At 36.4% G+C, this 27,805-nt stretch overlaps 1 protein-coding gene across 1 annotated transcript in view; it reads left to right on the top strand.

The window, feature by feature from the left end:
- Positions 1 to 5,996: 5,996 nt before the first annotated feature.
- C21H8orf88 (chromosome 21 C8orf88 homolog) overlaps positions 5,997 to 27,805 on the top strand; it is a 31,548-nt gene continuing 9,739 nt past the window's right edge. The window contains exons 1-4 of the mRNA XM_058564570.1: positions 5,997 to 6,058; positions 11,963 to 12,061; positions 14,013 to 14,086; positions 21,575 to 21,650. Coding sequence (XP_058420553.1) covers positions 11,989 to 12,061; positions 14,013 to 14,086; positions 21,575 to 21,650 — 223 coding nt within the window. The 5' untranslated portion in view covers positions 5,997 to 6,058; positions 11,963 to 11,988. The remainder of the gene's footprint in view (positions 6,059 to 11,962; positions 12,062 to 14,012; positions 14,087 to 21,574; positions 21,651 to 27,805) is intronic.

Here is a 27,805-nt window from a genome sequence, read left to right as displayed (position 1 = left end):
AAGACTGAGTAGGAATATTACATATTAAATATGAGGAAATTGACATATAATGAGTCTTAATATAACTTCTTATAATAGCAATATTTATTAAAATGGTTATTAAATAGCAAAAAATGCTAAAAAAGATTTGTAATGGATTTGAATTTTTTATCCATATTACATGCTCAGTTACAAATTTAAATAAATACTAAGGTTCTTTATGTTTTGGTAAAGGTACATGTGTTTGACTTGAGGTGGAGTACTATGTGAAAAGCAGAAAAATAAAAAGCCTGTATTCTTTTGGGACTGCCCCATGGAGTAAGGTATCCGATAAGGCTAAAGATCTAAGAAGTGAGTCTAGTTTGTAATTAAACAGGTGAGAGTCTTTGATCTACCATAGAGGTAGTCTTCAGTTTTGTCAGTGTAACTAAAACTCACTTAAGGTAACTTGCTAAATAGGAAGTGATCACACACATTTCTCTCACTGAATTTTTCAAATACCCTGAGTGGCTTATGCATATGTGTAGGTACTAATGGTTGGATATAGAGCTACTGAAAGTTCCCAGTGTTCAAAAAATTTTTTCTGAAAAACCTTGCCACATTGTCTGATATTTCTACATGATATATACCTTTGGCTTAAGATGTTAGACATATAAATAATCTTGGAGAAAATGCATTAAATTTTTATTAGTTATTAAGCCTTTAGCAAGAGTAGCTTAGATTTGTAGAGAATTTCTTAGCTTAGGTAATGCCTTATTTTTTCCTGGCCTCTTCCTACACACCTGCCTTACTCCTTCCTTTAAAGGTTCCTCTCTACCTGTCATCTGCCAACCACAAGTCTCCTTTTACTTTCCCGTAATCAGTGTAGACTTCAGTACCTGTGGGTGTTTTCATTCTTATCACATTCCATTGATTTAAATGTCAATGTGAATGGCCTATCTAATACTCTGGTCTGGACCCAGCTCTTTGATTCCCTCAAGTCCAATGACCTTTATCTCTATTCCACTTCTGCTACTCACCTCTGTAGGTGAACGCTGGGCACTCAAACTTAGAACCACTCCATCTCTGAACTCTTACACTCAGATATCCACTCTCTGAATGTATATCTCCTCTTATCCTTAGAAAATCCTCACTCTCTTTGTACCACTATTCCTGGATATCACCTTCAACACTTCGTTTCTTGATTATTCTTCCAATCTATCATCTCCTTCTATATTTACCAGTGAATCCCATAACCACACAGATTAATGCCACTACTAATTTTTGATCTTCACCTTCAACTGCTCCTCAACATTGCATACCTGTCTTCAGCTCTCTCTGCAAATTTCTCACAGATACTATTTGAAAACTTCCAAGTCCTAAAGCCCCTTACCACACTTTCCACAGTAGACCCCCTTCCTCTTAAGTGGATGATTTCTTTTTTCACCTATTCTTACCTTTGTCCCTTCCCTCTACCTACATTCTAGATCCATCCCATTCCCTCATTCCTCCTCAGGGAACTCATGATATCTTTTCATTATTTCTGAAATTCATCTGGCTGCCCAAGTCAATAACTAGCATCACCATTTTCACTTCTTATTCTCACACCCTCTACAGTCCATCAGTTCTGCCTTTTTCTCTCTATGTGCACTTCTCTCTTCATGGTCCCTATCTACCTTTGTGGCTCTCATCAACTTTGCCTGGGGTACCGTAAAAGCCTATGGACTGGGCCTTCTGCTTCTGTTCTTGTTTTGCTTGCTGCCTGTCCCTCTCCTCAATCCATTTTCCACATTGTCACTTAAGTGATTCTTTTCCAAATGCACATATGATCTTACATACCCTACCTAAAGTCCTTCACCATCTCTCTAGACTGTTATAAAGGAGATAAAAGATCCTTCATCCTTTTTTAGCCTCATACTGAACTGCTACCCCAGCAGCGCCTTGTATTTGTTTCTGCAGTACCGAATTACTGGTATTTTTTGGTATTGACGGCTGGTTCTTTTCTATATGTCTTTGGACATGTCCTTCCACCTGTAAGGACTATCACTGTCTAATTTGGTAAATTTTTTATCCTTGAAAATTCTGCTCAGGCATTACCTCCTGATCCCTGAACCCTTCCATGATCTCTCCTCTACTCCCTCCCATCCCCAGACAGAATTCTTTCTTTCCTTGTACCACTTCTATTCCATGTAAACACTTCTAATACATACAGTACCCTCTATTTTACTTACTAGTTTATAGGTACTTGTAGACTGTCATTCTCTTCTTGCTAATTGTGCCTCAGTCATACTAGTCTTATTTCAGTTTGTCTTGTATCCTCAGTGCCTGGCACATAATAGGCAAAGACCTTCAAAACTTTTTTTTTGCTGAGCTAAGCTGAATGGAACCAAGTCTCTATTATAGCTTTTAATGCATTGCTATAATCGTTATCTCTGCATATGTGTGTATGCGTGTCCTCCACAAAATGCTTTGTAAATGTTTGTGGGATAAGTGACTCAGAGGCAGACTGCTGGCAGGAGGTTGGTAAGGAGATTATGTGCTAAATACTAGATAATGCTACCTCTTCAGCTTTTCCCAACTCCCCAGGCTTTCAGTAGCACCACCTAGGCACACAGGCACACTGTGAGTGCTTTTATCTTAACAATTAGATTACTGAATTGGAATTGTCTGTGTATCTGCACCCTCACTACACAGTATGTCGGTGAGAGCAGGTAACCAGTCTGTGTGTGTTACTTGTGCTTATACAGGGTTTTATTCACTCAATGGAAGGTATTGTGGAGGTAAAGTTAAATAAGATATGAAAATATAATTATAAATAAAACCTCTACTTATAAGTAATAAGACACATTTAACTATGAATTATCCTTCTAACTGGGATTCCTGTTTCCACTCTTGCTTTTCCTCAATCCATTCTCCAAACTTTTTTTGAACCAAAGTAAATATTTACTTAGAATGAGAAAAGCAAAGCAACGACAACAAATTACAAATTTAAAAAAGCTGACAAATACCACAAACATCAAAAAATCCATAAAAATAATATTTTTGACTACTTGAACCACCCCTATATTTTCCCTATATTTTTAGTTTTATATTTTTTGATTACCTCTTTATTTGACAATAATTTTGTAATGCTTTTTGTGAGAATCAATAATTTGGTATTTTCTCTAGCACAGTTAATCAAAAGTTATTATTTATTTATTTATTTGCTGAGGAAGATTTGCCCTGAGCTAACATCTGTTGCCAATCTTCCTCTTTTTGCTTGAGAAAGATTAGCCCTGAGCTAACACCTATGGCAATCTGCCTCTATTTTGTATGTGGGTCACCACCACAGGACGGCCGCTGACGAGAGGTGTAGGTCCGTGCCCGGGAACTGAACCCAGGCCGCCGAAGCAGAGTGCACTGAACTTAACCACTAGGTCATGGGGCGGGCCCTTGTTTTTTATTATTGAAAGTTTAAAAAAGTAATTTCAGTCACAACTCGATTGGTAATAACAAGTCAGCTTTTAGTAGTTAAATTTGGGGAAATCTGTCTTGAATTTCTTATGTGAGTTCTATGATTTTAGAGCATTTCAAGTTTTCTTGGGCAGTGTCATTAACCTTAAATGCTCTTTAAATTGCTCGTTAACCTGTTGTCAAGCTCCGGTTGTAGAGATGTATTGAGTTCTAGATTATTCTTATAGATGCCAATTTATTTCTTGCCAAGTTAACAAAATTTTTTAAAAAATTTCAGTGTGTTCATATGTTTCACTCTTCATCAATTCATTATCAAAAAATTTAGGAGTATATCACTTCTACTTAAAATTTATCTCTTCCTCTCAGATTACTGATTTTGGTTTGATCTGAAAAAAATTTTCTTCCAACTCACTTTTTTTGTCATAATTTCTATTGATTTCATTTAGTAATAGATACAAAATAATTTTATTGTATGATGTATATATAATTGTTTATGTTACATTGTTAAATATATTCCTGAAGAAGAAAACCTCCTTACTAGAGCCCACAAAATACTGTAGGATTTCAGCTTTTCCCACCTCTCCAAAGTCATCTTTAATGTTCTCTTCTTGCTTTCTGTAGCTCAGCCATACTGGTCTTACTTCAGTTTCTGAAATATGCCAAACTTTGTTTTTTCTCACCCAAGGGCATTAATACCTACAATTCCCTTTACCTAAACGCTTTTTTACTATTCTACATCAGCCTTCAGGCCTAGCTTAGATGATCCCTTTTCAGAGAGGCATCCGTCTTCAGTTATCCCATTCTAGACAAGCTTTCTTTGCCTTTACACAGCCTCCTTTGGAGGTTACTTGCCTTTTGAGTTCTCTTTCTAAATACTTCTTTCTGGAATGTGTAAGTTTTCTTAATCAGCATCCCTTTCCTAATGTTCCAATTTACCTATAATATGCCTATGAGATATATGTGTATGTATGTTATATATGTATGGGTATATATTTTCTGTGTGTATATATGAAATAGCTGTTTGGACACCTCAACTTAAATATCCTATTATAATCTCATATTTACAAGTCCCAATCTGAGCTCCTCGTTTTCCTCCCCAAACCTGTTCTGCCTCTTGTATTCCTTACTTTATGTCACCACCACCTATTCACTTGTTCACCTAGATTCTCTTCTCATTCACCCCTTCCATCCAATCTGTCATTAAATCCTGTTGATTTCACTTCAGCAACATCTCTCAGATCTATCCCTTCTTCATTACCTATCTCAGACATCATGTCTTACTAGAGTTATTGCAAACACCTCCAAGGAAGCTTTCTTGTAGCCTGTTTAATATTGGCATATCTTCCACTCCCCTCCAAAATCCACCCTCCATATTGCTGTCAGAATGATCTTTCAAATATTCAAAAAGACGACTTATAAAACATTCAAAATTTGATGCATGTCCACCTCTCCTGTTTCATTTCCCCACTACTGTTGCCCCAACTCCAGCTACCCTACACAAGTGTTCTTTTCCCTTTGCACCTCCTCCTCTCCTTTCTTGCCGTCTTCCCCCAGCCACCTGCAACAAACCGAGCTTCAGCTGCTCTGAAAACTTCTCTGACATTCTAGGCCCAAGGGCCGTGTTAGGCATTCCTCGTACTGCGCCCCGGACCTACCCCAGCTCCTCTCTCACAGTCCCGAGCAGGCCCCGAGTTCCTCACTAGCCCAGGGGCCGCCCGCCCGGGAGCCCGGGAAGGCAGGGACCGCCCTGTTCCCCCGTGCCGCCCCACTGCCCCCAGCGGAGCGCCGGCACCCCAGGGGCGCTCAACGGTAACAGTGAAACAACGAGTAACAGATAAAGGGGAAGACTGGAAATACAGGATTCAGAATCGGATGGAGTTGCCTCGACTATGTTCTTTCCAGGACCGCAGTCTGTGGGATAACGTACTCCTGCTTCACGCTAACCGTTTCGCAGACCCCTCAGGCCTGACAGCGCGAGCGCTGGCGCGGACACGACTCCTCGGCGGGGCAGAGGCCCGCGCCGTCGGGCCGCCGGCCGCTCCGACGGCGGAGGACGCGGTCGTCCGCGCGGGCTGCCTCGCTCACGGACGCCGCCTGGAGCCCGCCGCCCCGTCCCCGCTCGCGCAGGCCGTCCGCCTCGCGCCTCGCACTCCTCGGGCACTCGGGGCCGCCGACTGGGCTCGCGGAGGCTGTCCGTGCGGGCGCGCGCGGCCCGCGAGCCGTCAGCGCCTCGCGGCAGCCTCTCGCGGCTCCTCCGCCCACGCGCGGCCCAGCAGGCTCGCCTCTCGCGTGCCCCCCGCGCGCCCGGCACGCCCCCCCCCCCACGCGCCCGGCACGCGCCCCCTCCCCCCCCCCGCACCCGCACCCGCCCATGCGCCCGGCACGCCCCGCGCAGCCGGCGCCGCCGGTTTAACGGTTCTCGCCCCGCGGCCTTTCGGGCGCGCTCGGGTCCAGCGTCCGAGGCCTCGCCCCGCCCCACACCCCTCGGAGCCGCCGCTGGGCCCGCCCCCGCCGCCGCTGTCGCCGCCCCAGGCCTCGAGCGGGCGCGCGGCGGAGCCGTTCCCCGACGGGCAGCGGGCGCCTGGCCGCCGCATCTGGGTGAGCGCGGCTTCGCTGCTGCGCCGGAGTCCTCTCAGATCTTGAGGCGGTAGGTGGCTGGGAGGACGCGCCACACGCGGGGGCAGAAGTCAGGCCCCGGGGTTGAGGTGCGGGCGGGCACGTCTCCTGGGTCGGACGTCGGGAACGTTGAGGGGACGCGGAGAGGCGCTGCGGTCGGTCGGGACACAGCAGTCAGGGTCCCCACGGTGGTCGTCGAGTGCTGAGGGAGCGAGCGCGTCGGAAGGGGAGGTGGTGGCTGCTGTGGGAAAACCGGCGACGGGCGAGTGGCCGAGTGACGCCGCTGAGGGGATGTGGAAAAACCGACGACGCGCCGCGTCAAGTGCCTGGCGCCCGCTGTCGCGGGGCCTGCCCCTAGGTGGCTGGTGGTTTGAAGATGCCTTGTCCCCCATGCCCTGACTTCAGCCCTACTAATTTTGGTTAAAAGTTTTTTCCCCTCATTATTGTAGTTTTTCTTAATAAAATAAGTAATAAGCTAATAATTACATGAAATTATATTGAAGAAGAAAAGAAAACCCAGGAGGAAAAAAGAACCAAAAAGCATGTGTGGTTAATCCACAGAAGGAAGGCAAAGGGTTAATGAAGACCTTGGCGGGTGTTCCGCTTAACTTATATGTAAGGGTATGCCATTTAAAAAAATGAGATATAATCGACATATAACGTTAGTTTCGGTTGTAGACAACGATTCAATGTTTGTATCAAAAGTTCTTAATGGTTGGGATTTTAGGCAAAGCTACAAAAAAGGACAGTTAGGTCAGTTAGGATAACCATAGGCACCCATTACCTGGACAATTTCATCCCACCTAAATGTTGTGGTGTTTGTATTGAAAGATGCTCCACAGAGAAAAAAAAAATTTTTGGGTCAGTTGTAAAGAGAAGGCATGAAATGGAAAATATAATGGAACACTCATCTTACAACTTTTTGATATTTTAGTTTTAATTTTTCTTGACTATCACAATATGATTTGTGGAATATAAAATGTCTTTCATCACCTGTCATAATTGGTTTATCTCTTACTCACTATAGTTCCTTTATATTACTTTTCATCTATCAGTTTGTCAGTATGTGCTGTTTCCTTACAAGCAGCATTTGGTTTCAAGGAATCCTAACTTTTTAAAGTAATATTTTGAAGTTGAACATTGAGATTAAATCCTATGTGGTTATTATATGGCAAATATACGGGAGGTAGATGAAAGCACCTTTTTTCACTTGTCTCAGCTTCTTTCTTTCATTTTATATGATTTTATTTCTTAATTGCAGCAGAACCGTCAGCACTTTCTGAAGAAATCTAAAATTTAAGTTGGAAGTTCTAAGTATGGTACCCAACTTGTAAATACAGTACATAGTATGTTTTTTATGTTTATGTGACCTATGATTAGGATGACAGTGTACCATGTCTACAGAATGAGGAAAGCATAGTAATCCCATAATTTATTTAGTATTCTAAGAAAAATTGTAAATTGAGGAAATGGAAATTATTAGTACATACCAATTTATTCAGCAAGGCTTTATTCATAAATGTCCCTTCTCATAAGTAATTTTTTTTTTTACCCATACAATGTCCACGTGGAATAGTTTTCTTTTACTTACGTAACACACAAGTTTAGAGACAAGGGCATGAACTATATAGTCAAATCCTAATTTCTACCAATTATTAACTATGTGAACTTGAGCATGCCTCTTATTTTTGTGAATGTCAGGTTTCTCATCTGTAAAGTGACTAATAATGATTTTCTACAACAGTTAATGTATGGCTCAAAATTAAATGAGATAATACGTGTAAAGCATTTAGCATGTAGTAGGACCTCAGAAAATGGAGTTTTACTTTAAAAAAATAGTCTATGTTGGGTAATAAGATTGTGACCCAATTGATGGGTATATATGCTTATTATCTCATTGTAATGTATTTTAGAAAATTCTAGGTTAATTTATAATTTCAGAATTGGTGGGTCCTGAGGTTTCATATTTAGTTCAATTTTTTTTTTAAAAAAACAGGAAAGAAACCTAAGATATAGTTAGTGTTCCTAGATGTAGAATAGCAACTACACTTAAGTTTCCTGACTTAAGCAGACCAATATTCTGTTTATACCACTTGGCCTTTTAAGACGATTTGTTAAATAAGTGTAAACTTGAAACAAAAACTTTATTCAGTAACCATTTCCCAGTATATATTAATAAAATGAATTTTTAGAGACATTGGATCAAAATGACCTTTAAAAAATATTTACACCACGAAACTATATATTCACATTTTAAAAGACAACTTGATGATAGGCCCACTACTTGTTACCCAGTGTGATAGGTAGGATTCTGTTTTCCTTGGGAGCGAGCGTTGTCCTTTGTAACAGTTGCTATCACAAATGCCTGCCCTAGGTAATACGGGTAGCTTCAAAGGAAACTTTTGGAGCTCTCCGTTCAGTGAGTGAAGCAGGCATTGGAATGTTGATTGAAGTTATTTTATATACTGACTTTGTAGGTCAGTTAAGTCTTGATTATTTTTAACCTAAACTGAGAATTAGGCTTTGGTTTGTGAAGTCGTGTCCTTCACAGATTATGATCCTGTGGATCAGTTTTAGAATAATAATTACTTATTGTAAATGCCTTTTCTGTTAATAACACTGTTTAGGACATGATGCTGTTGTGTAGTATGCATCTCAAACTTATTCCTTGTGATGTCAGTGTCTCTATGCAAGCATAGGTTACTTTAAAAAACAAAACAAAACATAGTACTACCATCTTTTCTAATTTCCTGAGCTGATGTGGATTTATATATCTGGAGCCCTTGCTGTGGTTTTCCTACTACAAATTGGAAGGATAGGTGATACTAAAAGATCTTTTATTTTTTGTTTATTTATTTGTGTTGCAAAATCATATAAATAGTTCTGAACTCCCCAACTCTTGAAAATCCCTAGTTTGAATACTGTGGATTTGCATTGCTCAGCAACTGGAAAAGACTTTACAATCTACCAGCTCAATTTCAGCTGAGCAATGAAAAACAAGAAAGTGTGTGCCAACATAGTCTTTTGTATTCTGATTCGTTAGTTTCATATGGGGAACGAGATGGAAAGTTACTACATACTAGTATTAGGGTCCTAATTAAAAAGGTTAGGATAGACATTAAAGAATGCAATATTAGGTTGCTTTTTGGTCCTTATTTAAAATATTTCCTTTCACATAGAAAATATCCGATAAATATTTGTTTGAAGTATTTTGGTTTTTGCTACATATGCTTATAACTTTTTTTGCTTCTTATTATATCAAAGTTGTATTGCCAGCAAGTACAGAAGCATTAGTTTTGTTTAGAAGGTTAATAGCCAATGTTGAAATACCAGTTAACAGACACATTACAAAGCTAGATAGGTGTTAACTTGGAGTACTGGCTTGCTTATCTCCAAACTTTAGGAAAAAGAAGCTATTTTGTGCTTAGTTATCATTACTGACTTTGAGAGGTTGTTCATAAATTTATGCTTTTAACATTTGAACTATGTCCAAGAGTATTTTTAAAAATAGATGAAACCTTTTCTTTGGAGCTAAAAGGGAGTTATTAACCCTATTTTATACTTAGGGAAACAATCACTTGGACTAAAGATCTGCTTAAGATCACATAGTTACAATTGTTTCTGGATGAGCAGGTGCCAAGTCAGGTGGAAGTTTTACTTTTGGCTTTGTCTTGATAGGCATCAAAATTTGGAAAGCTGTGTCCCATTCATGCCTCAGAAGATTTTAGTTATATTTAGGAGGTAAATTTACAGATTTGTTTAGTAAAACTAATTATGTGGCAGGTACTAGGATGCAAAGATAAATAAGGTCTAGTTTTTTTGGCGTCAACTAAGTCTAATCAAATAGGCGTGTAATAGATTTACTGGGATACATTTTGGAAAAATTAACAGACAAAATACGGTAGGGACCAGCGGAGGAGAAAAGAGAAATTATTGTTATTATTTTACTATCAACTATTTGTGAGGAACTAGAGAACATCACATGAATTATTTTATTTAGTGTTACTGTTGAGACATGAGGATCTTTTCCAGAGAAGTAACAGGAACCTGACCTTGATCTTGAAGGATGAAGAACAATTTGGGAGAAGAGCAGCAGGGAGAGTAGGGAAATTCCAAACGGAGCACCTGAATGTCCAGATATATGATGAAACAAAATAACGTTTATGAATTCAGTAATTGAACATCCACTGTGTTCTAGACTCTGTGCTAGACACTGGAGATATACCTGAGTGATAGAGCTGTAGTTTAATGGTCAGATAATAGGCAGTTGCAACTAGTGCAGTAAGGACCACATTGGAAGAAGATAGAGGGGTGCTTTGTGAGCATATAAGGGTACTTAACCAGAACTTGGATAATTCTGCCTGAGTAAGGGGTGGAAAAGGAGGTTGGGGCTAGCTTGATTATAGAGTGTTGGCCAGAAGCATGAGCATGGGCATAGCCATCTATCACTTCCTAGACTCATGACCTTGAGCAAGTTACCTAATTTCTCTAAGCCTTATCTGTAAAATTAGGATTAAAAAAATAATAAACTAACATTTTTTGAACTGTTCCTGTGTACCAGGCATTGTGCTAATGCTTTATACAGATTATCTTATTTAGTCTTCACATCAAACCTACGAGGTAGGGGCTGTGGTTTTCCATAGTTATATAACTAGGTGGTGGAGCCATGATATGAACCCAGGTAGGCTGACCTGAGACCTGGGCTCTAGCTATTAATAGTGCCTAATTTATAGAGTTCTTCTGAATGTTAAATAATATAACCTAAGTAAATGGTTAACTATGCATGACACATGAATGGTGGCTCCTGTTTCTATTATTAATAATCCAGGAGATGATAGTGAACTGAAGTTTTTTAAGCAGTTGTGTGTGTGTAAAGGGATCATAGTTTAGAGAGGAAAGAGCCTGTATTCACCCATTTGTTTAGCAAATGCTTGTTTTGAACCTGCTTTGGCTTCAGTCCAGGTACTATGTTAGTTGCAGGGGACACGGTGAATGAAAATATTGTTCCTCATTTTAAAAAGAATCTGTTCCTCGCTTCTGCCTAGTATGGAAAACAAATAAATCAGCCATTGTAGTATAGTACAATTTTCTCTGAATGCCACCATGTGGGCACATTTAGTGTGTCCCAGGAACATAGGGAGAGGGAATATTTAAATCAGACTAGGGGGTGATGAGGGAGGTGAATTAAGAACTACTATAGAACTAAAAGACTAGTGGTGGGAGTGAAGAAAATAGATTTGAGAGATATTTTTGAAATAGAATGGACAGGAATTAGAGACTGATTATGAGTGTGTGGGGCTCTAATTTAGACCGTCAAATTGAAGGTGTCCTTCACCAAGGGGAGTCTGAGGGAGTTGGTGATGACTTTAAGGAATACTGGAGGAGGGTACATCTTTGGAGTGAAAGTAATGAGTTTGACTTTGCATATGTTGAATTTGAAGTACCTGTGATAAGATATAAATGGAAATATATTTAAGCAATTAGAAAAATAGAGCTGGAATTTAAAAGAGAGGTAGCTGCTGGATGTACAAATTAGGGCGTATTTATCTTGTAGGTAGGTAGTTGCAATCATGAGAATAGATGAGGTTAGCTAAGAGGACCAAAGCCAAATTTGGAAAAATTCGTAAATTTAATGGGAGAAAAGAAGAGGAGTCAGCTAAGGAAGTTAGAAGAGGCAATTAAAGAAATAGGAAACAAACCAAAAGAAGAGTCAGGGAAGTTAAGGGAGGAGAGTGTTTTAAAGAGGGAATGTCCAGTTGTGACAAATGCTATAGAGGGGTCTAAGGTTGTTGCATATTAAACGCTTATGTTTGTGTTTTCCACCTTAACTTATAAAATAGATATCTTCACATAAATGTTCTGCTTATTTGTGTTTATGTTAAAGCATCTTAATTATCTTGTCCAAAAGATAAAAGTGTATTTTTCCCTCCTAAAGTATGGAACCTGAAGGTCTTTGTGATAATGGAAACCAAAAAATTGATTGGGAAACCACTTCAACCAGCAAGACCTGCTCGTCATCTGACTTCTCCCCCTGGTGAGTGATCTAGGGTACACATCTTTAAATATTAATTACTTAATGGCTAATTAGTATTTGAAAACCTAATTAATATATAAAGTAATTGTTTAAGGTAGATATTTAAAGAAATAATGAAAACTAATGATCTCTGTTTGAAGAATTTAAAAATATTACCAAAGAAAAAGATTCTTAATAATTTGCCAGTCTGTAGTCTACCAGACCAGCAAAGGTAAGAAGAATAGCTGTTGCCTGAGAGCAACTGTGTGTATTTGTTTCATGTCTCATTTTCATGATTAACTGGCTTCTGCTCAGAATGATATTCTCAATGCAAATTGTGTCTTGTGATTATGATCACTACAGAGCAGTCATGCTGGAGAGAGACTTAGCCTTTTAACAAAATATATCAAATTGTAAAAAAAAAGAAAAAAGATTAGTGCAAAACAAAACTTGCATATTAGGACTCTGCTTGAGCTGGAACATATAATCTAATTTCAGAAAATCTAAACAAAAAAATTCTAAAATTAAAAAATTTTCTTTTGCCCATGAAACTAATCTTTTGGACAAATTCTTGAAATACTTGGTATTTAATTCCTAAATTGGAATATTAACCTTTTTATTCTTTTCATTATTTGTTGCCAGGTTGGCTTCTATATTCTAACTTAGGTGATATTTATTTATTTATTTATTTATTTTTATGGAAGGTTGGCCCTGAGCTAACATCTGTTGCCAATTTTCCTCTTTTTTTCCTTTTTTCTCCCCAAAGTCCCAGTAGATAGTTGTATGTCATGGTCATACATCCTTCTAGTTGCTCTATGTGGGACGCTGCCTCAGCATGGCTTGATGAGCAGTGAGTAGGTCTGCGCCCAGGATCCGAACCGGCGAATCCTGGGCCACTAAAGCAGAGCACTGCAACTTAAGCTATGCCACTGGGCCGGCCCCAAACTTAGGTGATATTTAAATCTGTATTTAAATTCTCTTTAGTCCGTGTGTTGAACTGAATAACTGGCTATTTAGAAAAAAGGAAAAAATAGCCATTTCATCAAGTACAAAGATGAAGCAGAAAAGATAGAGATGTTGCCAATTCCTCAGTCCTCCATTTGTTCTTCCATCCTTGCTTCCTGCAAGGAAGATTGTCTCCATTTTGGCCATGTTTCCTCTGAAGATGGCTGTGACCTAGGACAGACAAATGAAATTAGTGGATCTTCTGGACCATAGCTTAGCATTGTTGGTGTCGTATACTTCTGGTATGTTGAAGAAGCAGTTGTGTTAGGTCACGTCTCAGCTTTTATCCTAAAGGGAAGAGTGTAAAGCCATTGTCAGCAGCTCCTTTCTGTGACCAACCTTTTACAGGATCCCTCCCTCCCTCATCTGTGCAAATTCAGTTTTTCACTGATCCTTTCCCTCCGACGATATTACAAGGGTAAATCGGGGTGGGCAGGTAGCACTGATCTTTCATTTAATTATATCCTCTTAAGATACTGACAGGAGTAAGGGCTTACTAGGCAGTAAAGTTTAGTAAATCATAAATTAATTTTTGCCTTTCCCAACATACTTTCATACTCCTTGGCCAGCTCACATCCCCAAAGAAATTTACTTTTTATTCAAGACTCAGATTGAATTACTTCCTTTTGTGAAGCCTTCCTTGATACCCCAAAGCCCACTCTGCTCTCCCCTTGTATCTTCTCTGTAGCTCTCATATAACTTATTTATTTTTATTATAGTCATTATTTATGAGCTTATCTTTTAAAGTAGACTATGAACTCTTTTATCTCTGAACTCTTTTAATGCTTATATACCCATCTGCTAAAACAGTGGCTGACATTTCATAGATTTGAGTAAATGAACTATCAGAAAACATTTCTGAACAGTGCCTAGAAGATCCTGGACACTTAAGGTTTTTAGGTGATGTTATGTCATTTATTGAAGTCATGGATATTTAAAATCGTTTTCTTTTTTTCTCTCCTAACAGAAGCAGTATTCCCTTTCACCTTTCAAAATGAATACCCATGCAACACTCAGTGCTTACAAAGTGGAGTTAGCAGAGTAAGTCAGAAATTATAATAAAATGAAGCATTACAGACTGGAAAGTATATCTGTTAGATGGCTGTTGTATGCCAGTTACTATGCCACCTGCTTTATATGCTTTTTAAAAAGTTATGATATATTTCAAGCATATATTAAGGAGATTAAACATTCGTTATACCTGTTGCCCCAGCATTTTCAAATCTAAACATTTTGCTATATTTGTTTTAGAAAATTTTAAAGAAAAACTTTACAGATACAGTTAAAAACCCCTGTATATCCCTCTACCATCCCATTTCCTTCCCACCCTTCTGCAAGAGAACTATCCTCAATTTGTTACTGCTTCTATGAATGTATTAGTACTTATGCTACAACAAATAGAATTGTTTTCACTGTTTTACAATTTTATATAAATAGTATCATACCAGATAAGTTTTTGCCTTTTTTTTTTTTTTGCATTTAGGCTTATATTTTCTGATTTAATTTTTTGGCTAAGTAAAATAGTCACAAAGTTTAAAATTTAAAACATACAAACTGGCAGTTAGTGAAGTTTCCCTCCAGTCTCTATCCCCCAGTTACATGTTTTCATCTGACTGGAAGTAACTGTTGTACCAGTTTCTTGTCTAGATACTTTCAGAAATAGATTATGTGTTCACAAGCATAATATATTCATAAACGGAATACTAGGCAACTATTAAAATGAATAAAGCAGTTCTATATGTGTTGATACAAAAAAATATTTTCATATATATATTAATATACCATATTTTTCCACTTTCTATTGATGGGCACCAGCGCTTGTTTCTGTTTTATGATAAATGCTTGTAAGGAACATCCATCTATGTGTTACATTTTATAAATGTTTAAGAGGTTTTCTACAGTATAAAACTGGAGTAGAATTGCTATGTTAAGAGATAATCTTATCTTCAGCGTTATTAGATACTGCCGGATTACTCTCCAAAGTGATTTGTACGAGCAGGGCATGAGGGCTCTGATTTTTCTACATCCTTATGTTTTTAGTGTCAGATTGAACAATTGTTTCTTGTTTAATGAGTGAGAAATCGTATCTTTTTGTTGGTTTTAATTTTTAATTCTCTATTACTTGTGAAGTGGAGCATCTTTTCATATGTTTAATTTGGCTATTTGGATTTTCTCTTTTGTGAATTGCCAATTCATAGCTTTTGCCCATTTTTCTTGAGTTGTCTTTTTTAAATTTTTTTTATTTATTTATTTTTTTATTTTTCCCCCAAAGCCCCAGTAGATAGTTGTATGTCATAGCTGCACATCCTTCTAGTTGCTCCATGTGGGATGCGGCCTCAGCATGGCCAAGAAGCGGTGCGTCGGTGCCCCCCCAGGATCCGAACCTGGGCCGCCAGTAGCAGAGCGCGCGCACTTAACCACTAAGCCACGGGGCCAGCCCATTGAGTTGTCTTTTTCTCCTTGGTTTTTATGCCTTTAAAATATATTCTGGATTCTAATTATTGTTCTTACATGCACAGCAAATATTTTCTTTCCTGGGAATATGGTCTATGAGAGAATTATTTATTTTTTATGGTGTTTTTGTTCAGAAGTTTTAAATCTTAATGTAGTCATATTATCAACGGTTTTCTTTATGATTTCACTTTTTGTGTCATTGTTTATGAAGTCTTCCCATCCCTAAGATCAAAAGATATTTTCCTGCATATTTTTCCAAAAACTTTAAAGTGTTCCTTTCGTATTTAGATGTATAGTCTACCTGAAATTAACGTGTTATATTATATGAGATAGAAATCTGATTTTTTTATATAGATGACCAACTGTAAAGCATAATTTATTAAATGATCTATTTTTTCTACACAGATTTATGCCATCTTTATTGTATAGTAAGTTTTCATATAAATAGAGTCTGTTTCTGGGCTTATTATTCTGTTCTGTTGATCTGTTATTTGTATCTCTGTGTCAATACCGTGATACCTTAATTATTCTTTATATTAATTTTTTTATGTCATTGTAATGTTTTATTTGTTCTAGCAGCTAGCATTTACCTAATTAATACAATAGTAATATTCATAACTCTTTGGAACCATTGACCTCTTTCTAGAAACTTTATATGTAAAAAAGGAATATATTAGTATTGTAAATTTTATAGAGAAATATCAAATTATGCAATTAAATTTACTTCTAAATTTAAAATTTTGTGTGCTGCCTCAAGTATAATGCAAAAGCTACCAGAACGTATGTCAGAGATGCAACGTAATTCATAGTGAAATGTACTTTTTACTAACTATATTTTTTAAACCAACTTTATTGAGGTATAATTTACATATGGTAAAATGAACTCATTTTTTCAGTGAGTTTTGGCAAATATATACCGTGTAACCAACCCCTCAATGAAGATATAGAACATTTTCATCTTCTGCAAGAGTGCCCTTATATCACTTTGCAACCATTCACCATTCCCCTACTTCCACTACCCCTAATGCTCTCTCCTGCTTCAGGCATCCACTAATCTGCTTTCTTTAACTATAAATTAGTTTTGACTGTTGTAGAATTTCAATGAAATCATACAATATATAGTCTTTGGAGTTGAATTTTTTTGCTCAGCATGTTTTTGAGATTGTTCCATGTTGTATATATCAGTAGTTGGTTTCTTTTTAATGTGGAATAGTATACTGCTGTATGAATACAGGACAGTTTGTTTATTCATCAGTTGATGGACATTGGATTGTATCTAGTTTTTGGGTATTATGAATAATGCCACTGTGGATGATTGTGTTCAAGTCTTTGTGTGGATATACACGCAATACCCAGGAGTAGAATTTATGGGTCATGTAAGTTTGTTTAGCTTTATAAGAAACTGCCAAAATGTTTTCCAAAGCTGTTGTACCATCTTATATTCCCACCAGTAGTGTGTGATAGTTACAGTTACCTCATAGCCTTGTCAACACTTGGTATGCTCAGTCTTTTTATTTTTAACCGTTTTAGTGTGTGAATAGTGGTATCTTATATTTTAAATTTGCATTTTCCTAACGACTAATGAGATTGAGCATCTTATTATGAACTTATTTGCCATCTGTATTTTTCTTTCTCTCAGTGTCTGTTCAAATCTTTTGCGTGTTTTTAAAATTTGGGTTGTCTTTATCATTGAATTTTAAGTTTGTTGAAAATCAGTATATCATACAAGTATGAATTTATTTCTGAACTCTCTATTACGTTCTATTGATTTATATGTCTGTTTTTTCCAGCTTTGAGATATAATTGACATATCACATCATGTAAGTTTAAGGTGTACAGTGTGATGCTTTGATACATATATATGTTGCAAAATGTTTACCATAATGAGTTTAGTTAACACATCCTTCATTTCCCATAATTACCGTTTTATTATGTTGAGAACTTTTAAGATTTACTGTCTTAGCAACTTTCAAGAATAGGTTACAATATTGTTAACTGTAGTCACCATGCTGTGCATTAGATTCCCTATATGTATATCTTTATGTCAGCATTACACTTTACAGACTACTGTGGCTTCATGATAAGTCTTGAAATCAGGTAGTGCAAGTTCACTAACTTTGTTCTTTTTCAAATTTGTCTTGGCTATTCTAGGTCCTTTGCATTTCCATATAAGTTTTAAATGAGCTTGTAAGTTTCTACAAAAAAGCCTAATTGAGTCTAAAGATTAATTTGAGAATTAACATCTTAACAATATTGAATCTTCTGATCCATGAACATGACATCTCTCTCCATGCTTTGTATTTTCCAGCATAGGAGTATTGAATATCTTTTGTCAAATTTATAAGCATTTCATATTTTTTGATACTAAGTGATTTTTTGGTAAATTTCACATGCTACATTTGGCTGCTAGGATATACAGAAGTACTGTTGATTTTTGTATATTGACCTTGTTAAACTCACTTATTAGATCTTGTAGCTTTTTTGTAGAGTCTTCTCTCCGTTCTTGCTCTATTATGGTAATAATTTTACTTGAGCTTGTATTATAAATACACAATACATTGCTATTTTTTTTGCTTTCATGTGTTATCTTTTAGAATAATTTTTTAAAAAAGAATGAATTTTATTTTGCCTTCATTTATTCTATTTCCAGCACCGTTAATTTCTTTGTGTAAATCCATGTTTCTGTCTGGTATTATCTTCCTTCTGTCTGAACAACTTCTTTTTTTTTTCTGTTTTTTTTTTACGGTGAGGAAGATTAGCCCTGAGCTAACATCTGTTGCCAATCCTCCTCTTTTTGCTGAGGAAGATTGGCCCTAGGCTAACATCCATGCCCATCTACCCCCACTTTATACATGGGATGCCTGCCACAGCACGCGTAGGTCCATACTCGGGATCTGAACTTGTGAACCCTGGGCCTCCGAAGTGGAATGTGTGAACCTAACCACTATGCCACTGGGCCAGCCCCTAAACAACTTCTTTTAACCTCTGTTTTTTATTATTAACTGATAATAAAGTAATTTAAAACTTTGACTTAAAATAACAGCTTATTGTTATCTTTCATGGCTCTGTGGGCTGACTGGGCTCAGGTGGCCATTTCTCACTTTAATTTAGTAATGTCGTTGCAGCCACATAGCATCTAGGACTGGAGTCATTTTAAGGCTTAACTGGATGGCCAAATGGCTCACTCATATGGCTGGCAGTTGATGCTGGCTGTTGGCTTAGCATTCAGCTTCTCCTTTGGACTGGAGGGAGCATTTGTTATCTCTTGTCTTTTTGATAATAGCCATTCTAACAGGTGTGAAGTGATATGTCATTGTAGTTTTTTTTTTTTAAGATAAATCTGGAACATCTTTTTTTTTTTTTTTTTTGCAGGGGAAGATTCACCCTAAGCTAACATCTGTTGCCAGTCTTCCTCCTTTTTCTTCCTTCCCCCCACACCCTCCAGTGCCCCAGTTACATAGTTGTGTATAAGTTGTAAGTTCTTCCAGTTCTTCTGTGTGAGCCACAGCCACAGCATGGCAACTGACAGACAAGTAGTGTGGTTCTGCACCTGGAACTGAATCCAGGCTGCTGAAGTGGAGCACGCCAAACTTTAACCACTACGCCATCAAGGCTGGCTCTCATTGTGGTTTTTATTTACATTACCCTGATGATTAGTAATGTCAAGCATCTTTTCATGTACCTACCTCTCGACCATTTGTATGTCTTCTCTGGAAAAATGTTTACTCAGGTCCTCTGCTGATTATTAAATCAGATTATTTGTTTTTGGCTGTTGAGTTGTGTAAGTTCCTTGTATATTTTGGATAGTAACCCCTTATCAGATATATGGTTTGCAAATATTTTCTCTCATTCTGTAGGTTGCCTTTTCATTTTGTTGATTGTTTCTTTTGCTTTGAAGAAACTTTTTAGTTTGATGTAGTCGCACTTAATTTTGCTTTTGTTGCTTGTGATTTTGGTGTCATATCTAAAAAATCATTGCCATAACAACCAATGTCAAGGAGGTTTTTCCCTGTTTTCTTCCAGGAGTATTACAGTTTCAGGTCTTATATTTGTTTTTAATCCATTTTGAGTTCATTTTTATCTATAGTGTAAGATAAAGTTCCAGTTTCATTCTTTTGCTTGTGGATATCCAGTTTTCTCAACACTATTTTTTGAAGAGATTGTCCCTTCTCCATTGCGTATTCTTGGCTCCCTTGTTAAAGATTAGTGGAATATACACGCATTGGTTTATTTCTAGGCTGTCTTTTCTGTTTCATTGGTCTCGGTGTCTGTGTTTATGCCAGTATCATACTGTTTTGATTATTATAGCTTTGTAATACAGTTTGAAATCAGGAAGTGTGATGCCTTCGGTCTTGTTCTTCTTACTCAAGATACTTTGGCTACTCAGAGTCTTTTGTGGTTCCGTACAAATTTTAGGATTGTTTTTTCTATTTCTATGAAAAATGATATTGGGATTTTGATAGGGATTGCATTAAATCTATAGATCACTTTAGGTAGTATTGACATTTTGACAATATTCTTCCAATCCATGAACACAGGATGGGATATCTTTCCATTTATATATGTCTTCAGTTTCTTTAATCATTGTCTTAGAGTTTTCTGTGTGCAGATATTTCACCTCCTTGGTTTAATTTATTTCTAAGTATTTTATTCTTGTTGATACATTTTAAAAAGGGATTGTTTTCTTGATATTTTTTTGGATTACAGTTTACTTTTGAGTTTGATTTTAGGTCTTGCATTTAAGTAGGTGTTACAAAGATAGTGAAGTGTGCCTTTGCTGAAATTTTCAAGTTGAAGAAATTAGTTTTTAAAAAGGACTATATAATTCATATTATAGTTTATTAAATTTAACATTCAGGTAGAACTTTGGAGAACTGAAATCTTGGGCATTTTCTGATTTTTTCTACCTCTACTTAAAAATAAAAAAATTCAGCTAAAATGTGATTTTTTTCTGATGGCTTAATTCTGACATCTCACTAGTGTAGAATTGCCTCATTACTCTTCACTGTGTTATAGGGTTAGATAATTAATCCTCTGACTTTAGGCAGAGTTACCTTGGCAGAGTTTGCAGATATTTAAGGAATGGGCTACAACTTGCTAATACAGTGATTGATGCAGCAGAGATGTTCCTTCCTCAGGATAGGTGTTGCCGAAGAAACTTACCTTAGTGAATTACCATGGTCCAAGGTCTGGCCTACTGTTAGCTGACTGAATTTTGTCAGCATAAGAGGAGATCATTTCTTAGGGATACTGACCAAGTATGTGAAACTGATTTATAAAATCAGAAAACCCATTATTTTATAAGGAGAAATTCTCCTGTCTTGGACTCTGGGATTCTCTTATTGGTTCCACTAGTGTGTTATCTGCTCTAGGGGGATTTATGGTAATCTAAATTGTAATCAAAATATTTCTTGGTGAGCATGGAATCAGATGAAGAGGAGTTAGTTAAAAAATGGTTTTTAAAAATGTCGTCAGATTAGTTGAGCCACTCTCATAATAAAGATGGTCCTGGAAGTAGGACTGGAAAACTGGGCTAAAGCCTCTCTCTTCTCAGGACTGAACTCTGCCAATGTTTCTGCTTTCTCTTTGCCTCATTGGATGAAGCAATTCTTTCTTATTTCTTCTGTTCCAAGGTGTTGGGTGAAACAGTCCATATGCTTATAAACTGACATCAGGCTCATACTTCACATGAGATCAAAAAAAGTAAATACTGTAGTATTATTATTGCAGATTTTTTGAATAAATATCTGTTGTTTTCATGAATTATCTATTTTTAATTACTTTGGAATTATTTATCTTTAGGACCATATAATTCATCTTTGGTTTTATGTTCCCTTTCAAAAATAATTATAACATGACAAAAATAGTTATAGACATATGTGAATGTGTTTTGAAAGATGTTTTTGTTGCTTCCTTTTAATAAACATACTTATAAGATTACTTATCCTTTAGGCCAAAAATATGCCTTGACTATACTTTGATTGTTTAGGAAAATATTTTTGTATGGTAAAAAAAAAGGTTATATAAAAATTTTAAACTCTAGTTAAAAAGTGTATTTTCTTCTTCTTTCAACAGTGTAAGACAAATGGAATGCAAGCTGTTTCTCAAGGTCTTAATGAACAACAGCAACATCAGTCTCCAGTTAAAAAAGGTAAATTTTTACCATAATTCCCAAATTTCATAAGCGAGTCTTAGCATTCATGTAAAGTTAATATTTGCTTAGCTGCAAACCTTATGTACATAAGAAATTTTATTATATTCTTTTGGTTAATTTCTGTCTATATTAGTCAGGGTATAGGTTTGACTGCTCTAAAGGAGAGACCATAATAACAATGTCTTAAACAAGATAGAAGTTTATTTCTATATCTTCTATATCATGTAAAATTTTGAGTTGGTGTATTCATTCTGCTCTGTGAAGGTGCTACTGGTGTCGGTATTATACTGTCTAATTGCTTTGCTGTCTTTAACACATGGCTTCCATCTCATTGCCCGAGGTGAATGCCTCTGCTCCAGCCATCATGTCCCCTATCTAGCCATAAGGAAGGAAGTAAGGGAGAAGGAAGTTCTCCTTAAAAGTATGACACAGAAGTTGCATATATCACTTCCACTTAATATCTCATTGGCCAGAACTTAGACATGCTGTACAAAGCAGACTGGAAAATGTACACTTTAGCTATGCAGCCAGCTAGTTCTATTACTGAAGCAGAAAGAAAGCACTGCTCTTGGGGAGAACCAATAGTCTCTCCCACACCAGCTACTCTTTAATAAAATAAAAATTATTTCTTGATTTCCAAAATTTTATCATAGTTTAAAAGTTATGAAAATACTGTTAGCTTTTTTTCTAGTATTTAACTCCATATTGCTAAATAAAGTGTTTATTTCCAAATTTCTCATTTTTTGATATTATATATTGATGGGTTATTGATGGAAAATGACAACTTATATTTTCCACATCAGTCCCCTCACTTCTTCACCCTTCTGTCTCCCCTCTCCACCTGCTAGTTACTTCATAAATTTCAGTTAAAGCATTATCACTCTTTATATGACTATGTGAATACAGTTGCTTAGCCAAGAGGTACATATCTCTTTTTCATATAATCCATCATTTTTCCTGGAGCTAACATTTGCCTTGTTTTTCTGTGTAACTGTTGTTAACTTTTCCCCTCAAGTGCTCCAACAACTCTGTCACACTTATCTATAATGTTTTTCTTAAGCTCAAATATATCAGTTGGTATTTTTTCCTCTAGAGACTTTCCCTTCAGAATCCTCCATTATCTGTTCCAGTACGGACTAGTTGCTCTTCAGTACTGCTGTGTAGCTGTTGTCCTGGAATGAACTTTTCCTGTTACCTTGAGATGCCCCTTTGCAATTCTTTGGTTTCTTTTTCTTTTTTTTTTTTTAATTGAAGTAAAATTCACCATTTAAACCATTTTAAAATGTACAGTCCAGTGGCTTTCAGTACAATATTGTGCAGCAACCACTGTCTAATTCCAGAACATTTTTACCACCCCAAAAGAAACTTCATACCCATTAAGCAGTTACTCTTGATTCTCCCCTCTGCTCAGCCACTGGCAAACACTAATCTGCTTTTTATCTTTATGGATTTACTTATTCTGGACATCTCATTTAATGGAATTATACAATGTGTGACCTTTTGTGTCTGGCTTCTTTCTTTATAAAGTTTTCGAGGTTTATCCATGTGTAGCATATATAAGCACTTCATTCCTTTTTATGGCTGAATAATATTCCGTTATGTCTATGCCACATCTCTTTTTATCTGTTTCTCAATTGATGGACATTTGGGTGGTTTTTACTTTTTGGCTATTGTGAATAGTGTTGCTATGAATATTTGTGTACAAGTTTTTGTTTGAACACCTGTTTTCATTTTTCTTGGATGTATACCTATGAGTAGACTTGCCATGTCATATGGTAATTCTATGTTTAACTTTTTGAGGGACTGCCAAACTGTTTTCCACAGTGGCTATACCATTTTACATTCCCAGTAGCAATGTGTGAGGGTTCCAATTTCTTGACATCCTTGTTAGGGTCTTTTTTAGTATAGCTATCCTAGTGAGTGTGTAGTGGTATCCCATTGTGATTTTGATTTGCATTTCTCTAATGACTAATGATTTTGAGTGTCTTTTTATGTGCTTGTTGCCCGTTTGTATTTCTTCTTTGGAGAAAGGTCTGTTCAGGTTCTTTGACTATATTTTAATTGGGGTGTTTTCTTTTTGTTGTTGAGTTGTAAGAGTTCTGGACACTAGACCCTTATCTATTCTCTCTCTCCCTGTCTTCCACTCCCCCCTCTCCTTCCTCCCTCCGCTGCTCTCTCTCTCTCTCTCTATATATATATATATATTAGATATTAAATATATATATTTGATATATATGTTAGTGCGTTATCAGATATATAATGCTAGGTACTAGACTCTTATCAGATATATAATTTGGAAATATTTTCTCCTACACTGGAGCTTGGCTTTTCATTCCTTTGATAGTGTGTTTACATGTACAAATTTTTTAAAAATTTGGATTGTTTATCTATTTTTTGTTGTTGATTGCTCATGCTTTTGGTATCATATCTAAGAAATCGTTGCCAAATCTCGGGTCATGAAGATTTCTTACATTTGGGTCTTTGATCCATTTTGATTTAATTTTTATATATGGTGTAAGATAAGGGCCGAACTTCGTTTTTTTGCCTTGGGCATCAAGTTGTCTCATCACCATTTGTTAAAAAGACGAATTTTTCTTCATTGAATGATCTTGGCACCTTTGTTGAAAATTATTTGACCATAGGTGTATGTGTTTATTCCTGGACTCTCAATTCTGTTTCCTTGATCTGTTATGTCTATCCTAATACCCATAATAAACTGTTTTGATTAATATAGCTTTATAGTAAGTTTTGAAATTGAGAAGTGTGAGTCTTCCAATTTTGTTCTTTTTCAAGGTTGTTTTGGTTTCTTGGAGTCTCTTGCAATTTCAAATTATTTTTAGGATGAGCTTTTTCTTTTCTGCAAAAAAGGCTGTTGGAATTTTGATAGGGATAACATTGAATTTGTAGATCACTTTGGAGGATTATTGCCATCTTAATAGTCTTAAATCTTCCAATCCATGAACATGGGATATATTTCCATTTATTTACGTTTTCTTTAATTTCTTTCAGCAGTGTATTACAGTTTTCAGTGTACAAGTCTTGTACCTCTTTGGTTAAATGTATTCCTAACTATTCTTTTTGATGCTAATGGAATTGTTTTCTTCATTTCCTTTTTGGATTGCTTATTGATAGTGTATAAAATATAATTGATTTTGTGTAGGGACATTACTATTATCTTACAGAAATAAAAAGGATTATAAGAGAATACTATGAACAATTATTTGTATGCCAACAAATTAGATAACCAAGATGCAATAGAAAAATTACCAGAAACACAAAAATTACCAAAGCTTACTCAAGAAGAAATAGAAAATCCGAATAAACCTATAGCAAGTAAGGAGATTAAATGTGTAATAAAAAATCTCCCAAGAAAGAAAAATCCAGGACTTGATGGCTTCACTGGTGAATTCCACCAAACATTTAAAGGAGAATTAACACCAGTCCTTCTCAAATTCTTCCAAAAAATGGAAGAGGAGGGAACATTTCCCAACTATCCTGTGAGGCCAGTACTACTCTGATACCAAAGCCAGACAAAGACATCACAAGAAAAGAAAACTACAGATCAGTCTCTCTTAGAATATAGATACAAAAATGGTCAATAAAATACTAGCAAAACAAATCCAGCAGCACAGTAAAAAGATTATACACCATGGCTAAGTGGGATTAATCGTAAGAATGCAAGGGTGGTTCAACATATGAAAATCAATCAGTATAATATACCACACTAACAGAGTGCAGGGACAAAAAAAAAAATATCACCATCTCAATTGATGCAGAAAAAGCATTTGTCAAATTCCAACACCCTTTTATGATAAAAACTCGAAAAAAGCGAGGAACAGAAAACTTCCTCAATGTGATAAAAGGCTATTATATGAAAAACTCACAGCTAACGTCATGTTCAATGGTGAAAGACTCAAGGCTTTTACCCCAAGATCAAGAACAAGTCAAGGATGCCCACTCTCATCACTTTTATTCAACATTATACTGGAAGTTCCAGCCAGAGCAGTTAGTCAAGAAAAAGAAAAGACATTCAAATTGGAAAGGACAAAGTAAAATTATCTCTATTCACAGATGACACAATCTTATATATAGAAAATCCTGAACAATCCGCATAAAAAACTATTAGAGCTAATAAATGAATTCAGCAAGGTTGCATGATAAAAAATCACTGTCTTTCATGATTTTAGTAATTTGAGTCTTCTTTTTTCTTAGTCTTTGTCAATTTTGATCTTTCAAATAACCAACTTTTGGTTTTGTTTATTTTCTTTATTGTTTTTTTAATCTCTATTTCATTTATCTCCACTCTAATCCTTATTATTTCCTTCACTCTGCTAGCTTTTGATTTAGTTTGCTCTTCTTTTTTTAGTTCCTTAATGTTTAATGTTAGGTATTGATTTGAACTATTCTGCTATTATTTTCTCCCAAAAGAATATTTTTATTTTTATTATTTTTAAAAAATTTATATATATTTTTTATTGAGGTACAGTTGACATATAACATTATATTAGTTTCAGGTGTACAACATAATGATTCAATACTTGTGTACACTGCAAAATGATCACCACAGTAAGTCTAGTTCATACAAAGTTACCAAATTTCTTTTCTTGTGATAAGAACTTTTAAGATTTAGTAACTTTCAAATATGCAATACAGTGTTATTGACTGTATTCACCATGCGGTCCATTATATCCCCATGACTTATTTATTTTATAATTGGAAGTTTGTACCTCATTACCCCCTTCACCCATTTCGCCCACTCCCCAATGCCCCTCCCTCTGGCAACCACCCATCTGTTCTCTGTATCTATGAATTTTGTTTTGTTTGTTTTGTTTTTTTATATTCCATATAAGTGAAATCATACAGTATTTGTCTTTCTCTGACTTATTTCACTTGTATTTTTTTTTGTTGTTGAAAACTAGATATTTTGAGTATTATATTGTGCCAACTCTGGAAATGATATTTCTTAGCCTTTCTTAGGGTCTGTTGTTGCTGCTTGTTGTAATTCTTGTTGTTTGTTTAGTGACTTTTCTGAAATAATATTGTAAAGTTATATGTTTTGGCAAATGGGTTTGGACAGCAGCCTAAACCCTGGGAGAATTCGTAGTTAGGTGAAATATAGGCAAGTCCTTTGAGATGATTCTTCAGGGAGACACTAGACAGGTCAAAACAAACAACTGCAGTTTTTTGATAGTATGGTCTGTACTTCTCTGTCCTATTTTGGAAACCTATACCAGGAACGAGGCTGTTGTTTTCAAGGCCACAGCTGGTTAGCTGTCAGGGGTGCTCCCAGGCAAGTTAAAATGCCATAAAACTTTACCAAATTTATCTGTTTTTTTCTTCACTAAGCAGTCTACTGATTTTTTTAAGCTTTTGATTAGATTATAGAATTCCGAAAAAGTTGATTCTAGAAATTTTTGCCAATTTATTTGTTGCTTTTCTGGAGAGATTGACTTTCAGAGTTCCCTACTTGGCCATTTTCACTGATATCACTCTCTTCTGTTTTGTGATTCATGTGTTTTCTTCTTTCTTGATTTACTTCCACGTTTTGCTCAAGTGCATTCTCCAGGAGCTTCATAAAAAAGGGTATTGGGTTACTGAATTCTTTGAATTTGTGCATTTGAAAATGTACTTCTTATACTCTTGATTGATAGTTTGGTTAGATAGAAAATTCCAGGTTGAGTATGAACCTCAAAAACATTAAGCTAAGTGAAGAAGGCAGATATAAAAGATCTGATATTGTATGATTCCATTTATATAAAATGTCTAGAAAAGGCAGATCTATGCAAACACAGTAATGATTGCTTAGATGGGATTGAGAATGGAGAATGACTACAACTGGGAATGAGGTATCTGATGGTCGTTAATGTAAATGTTCTAAAAATAGATTGTAGTGGTGGTTGCATAACTTTGTAAATACACCAAAATCATTCAATTGTTTACTCAAAATGAGTGAATTTTATGTTATGTAAATTATACCTCAGTAAAGCTATGAAGGAGGAGGAAAAGGAGAATTAGTAGAACTCTGCTTGGTAGTCTTGTCAAAACCTGCCAAGTGAGACCTTCCTGAGGCAGGGAGTGTATCTTCAACCTCAGGAGCCTGTGCTTTGGGAACGCACATTCATACAAAACTAGTTGGGTTTCCATTGTATTGA

This window comes from Diceros bicornis, chromosome 21 (assembly GCF_020826845.1).
Source record: "Diceros bicornis minor isolate mBicDic1 chromosome 21, mDicBic1.mat.cur, whole genome shotgun sequence".
NCBI classification, from domain to species: Eukaryota; Metazoa; Chordata; class Mammalia; order Perissodactyla; family Rhinocerotidae; genus Diceros; species Diceros bicornis.
This window is presented reverse-complemented; position numbering and strand designations above follow the sequence as displayed.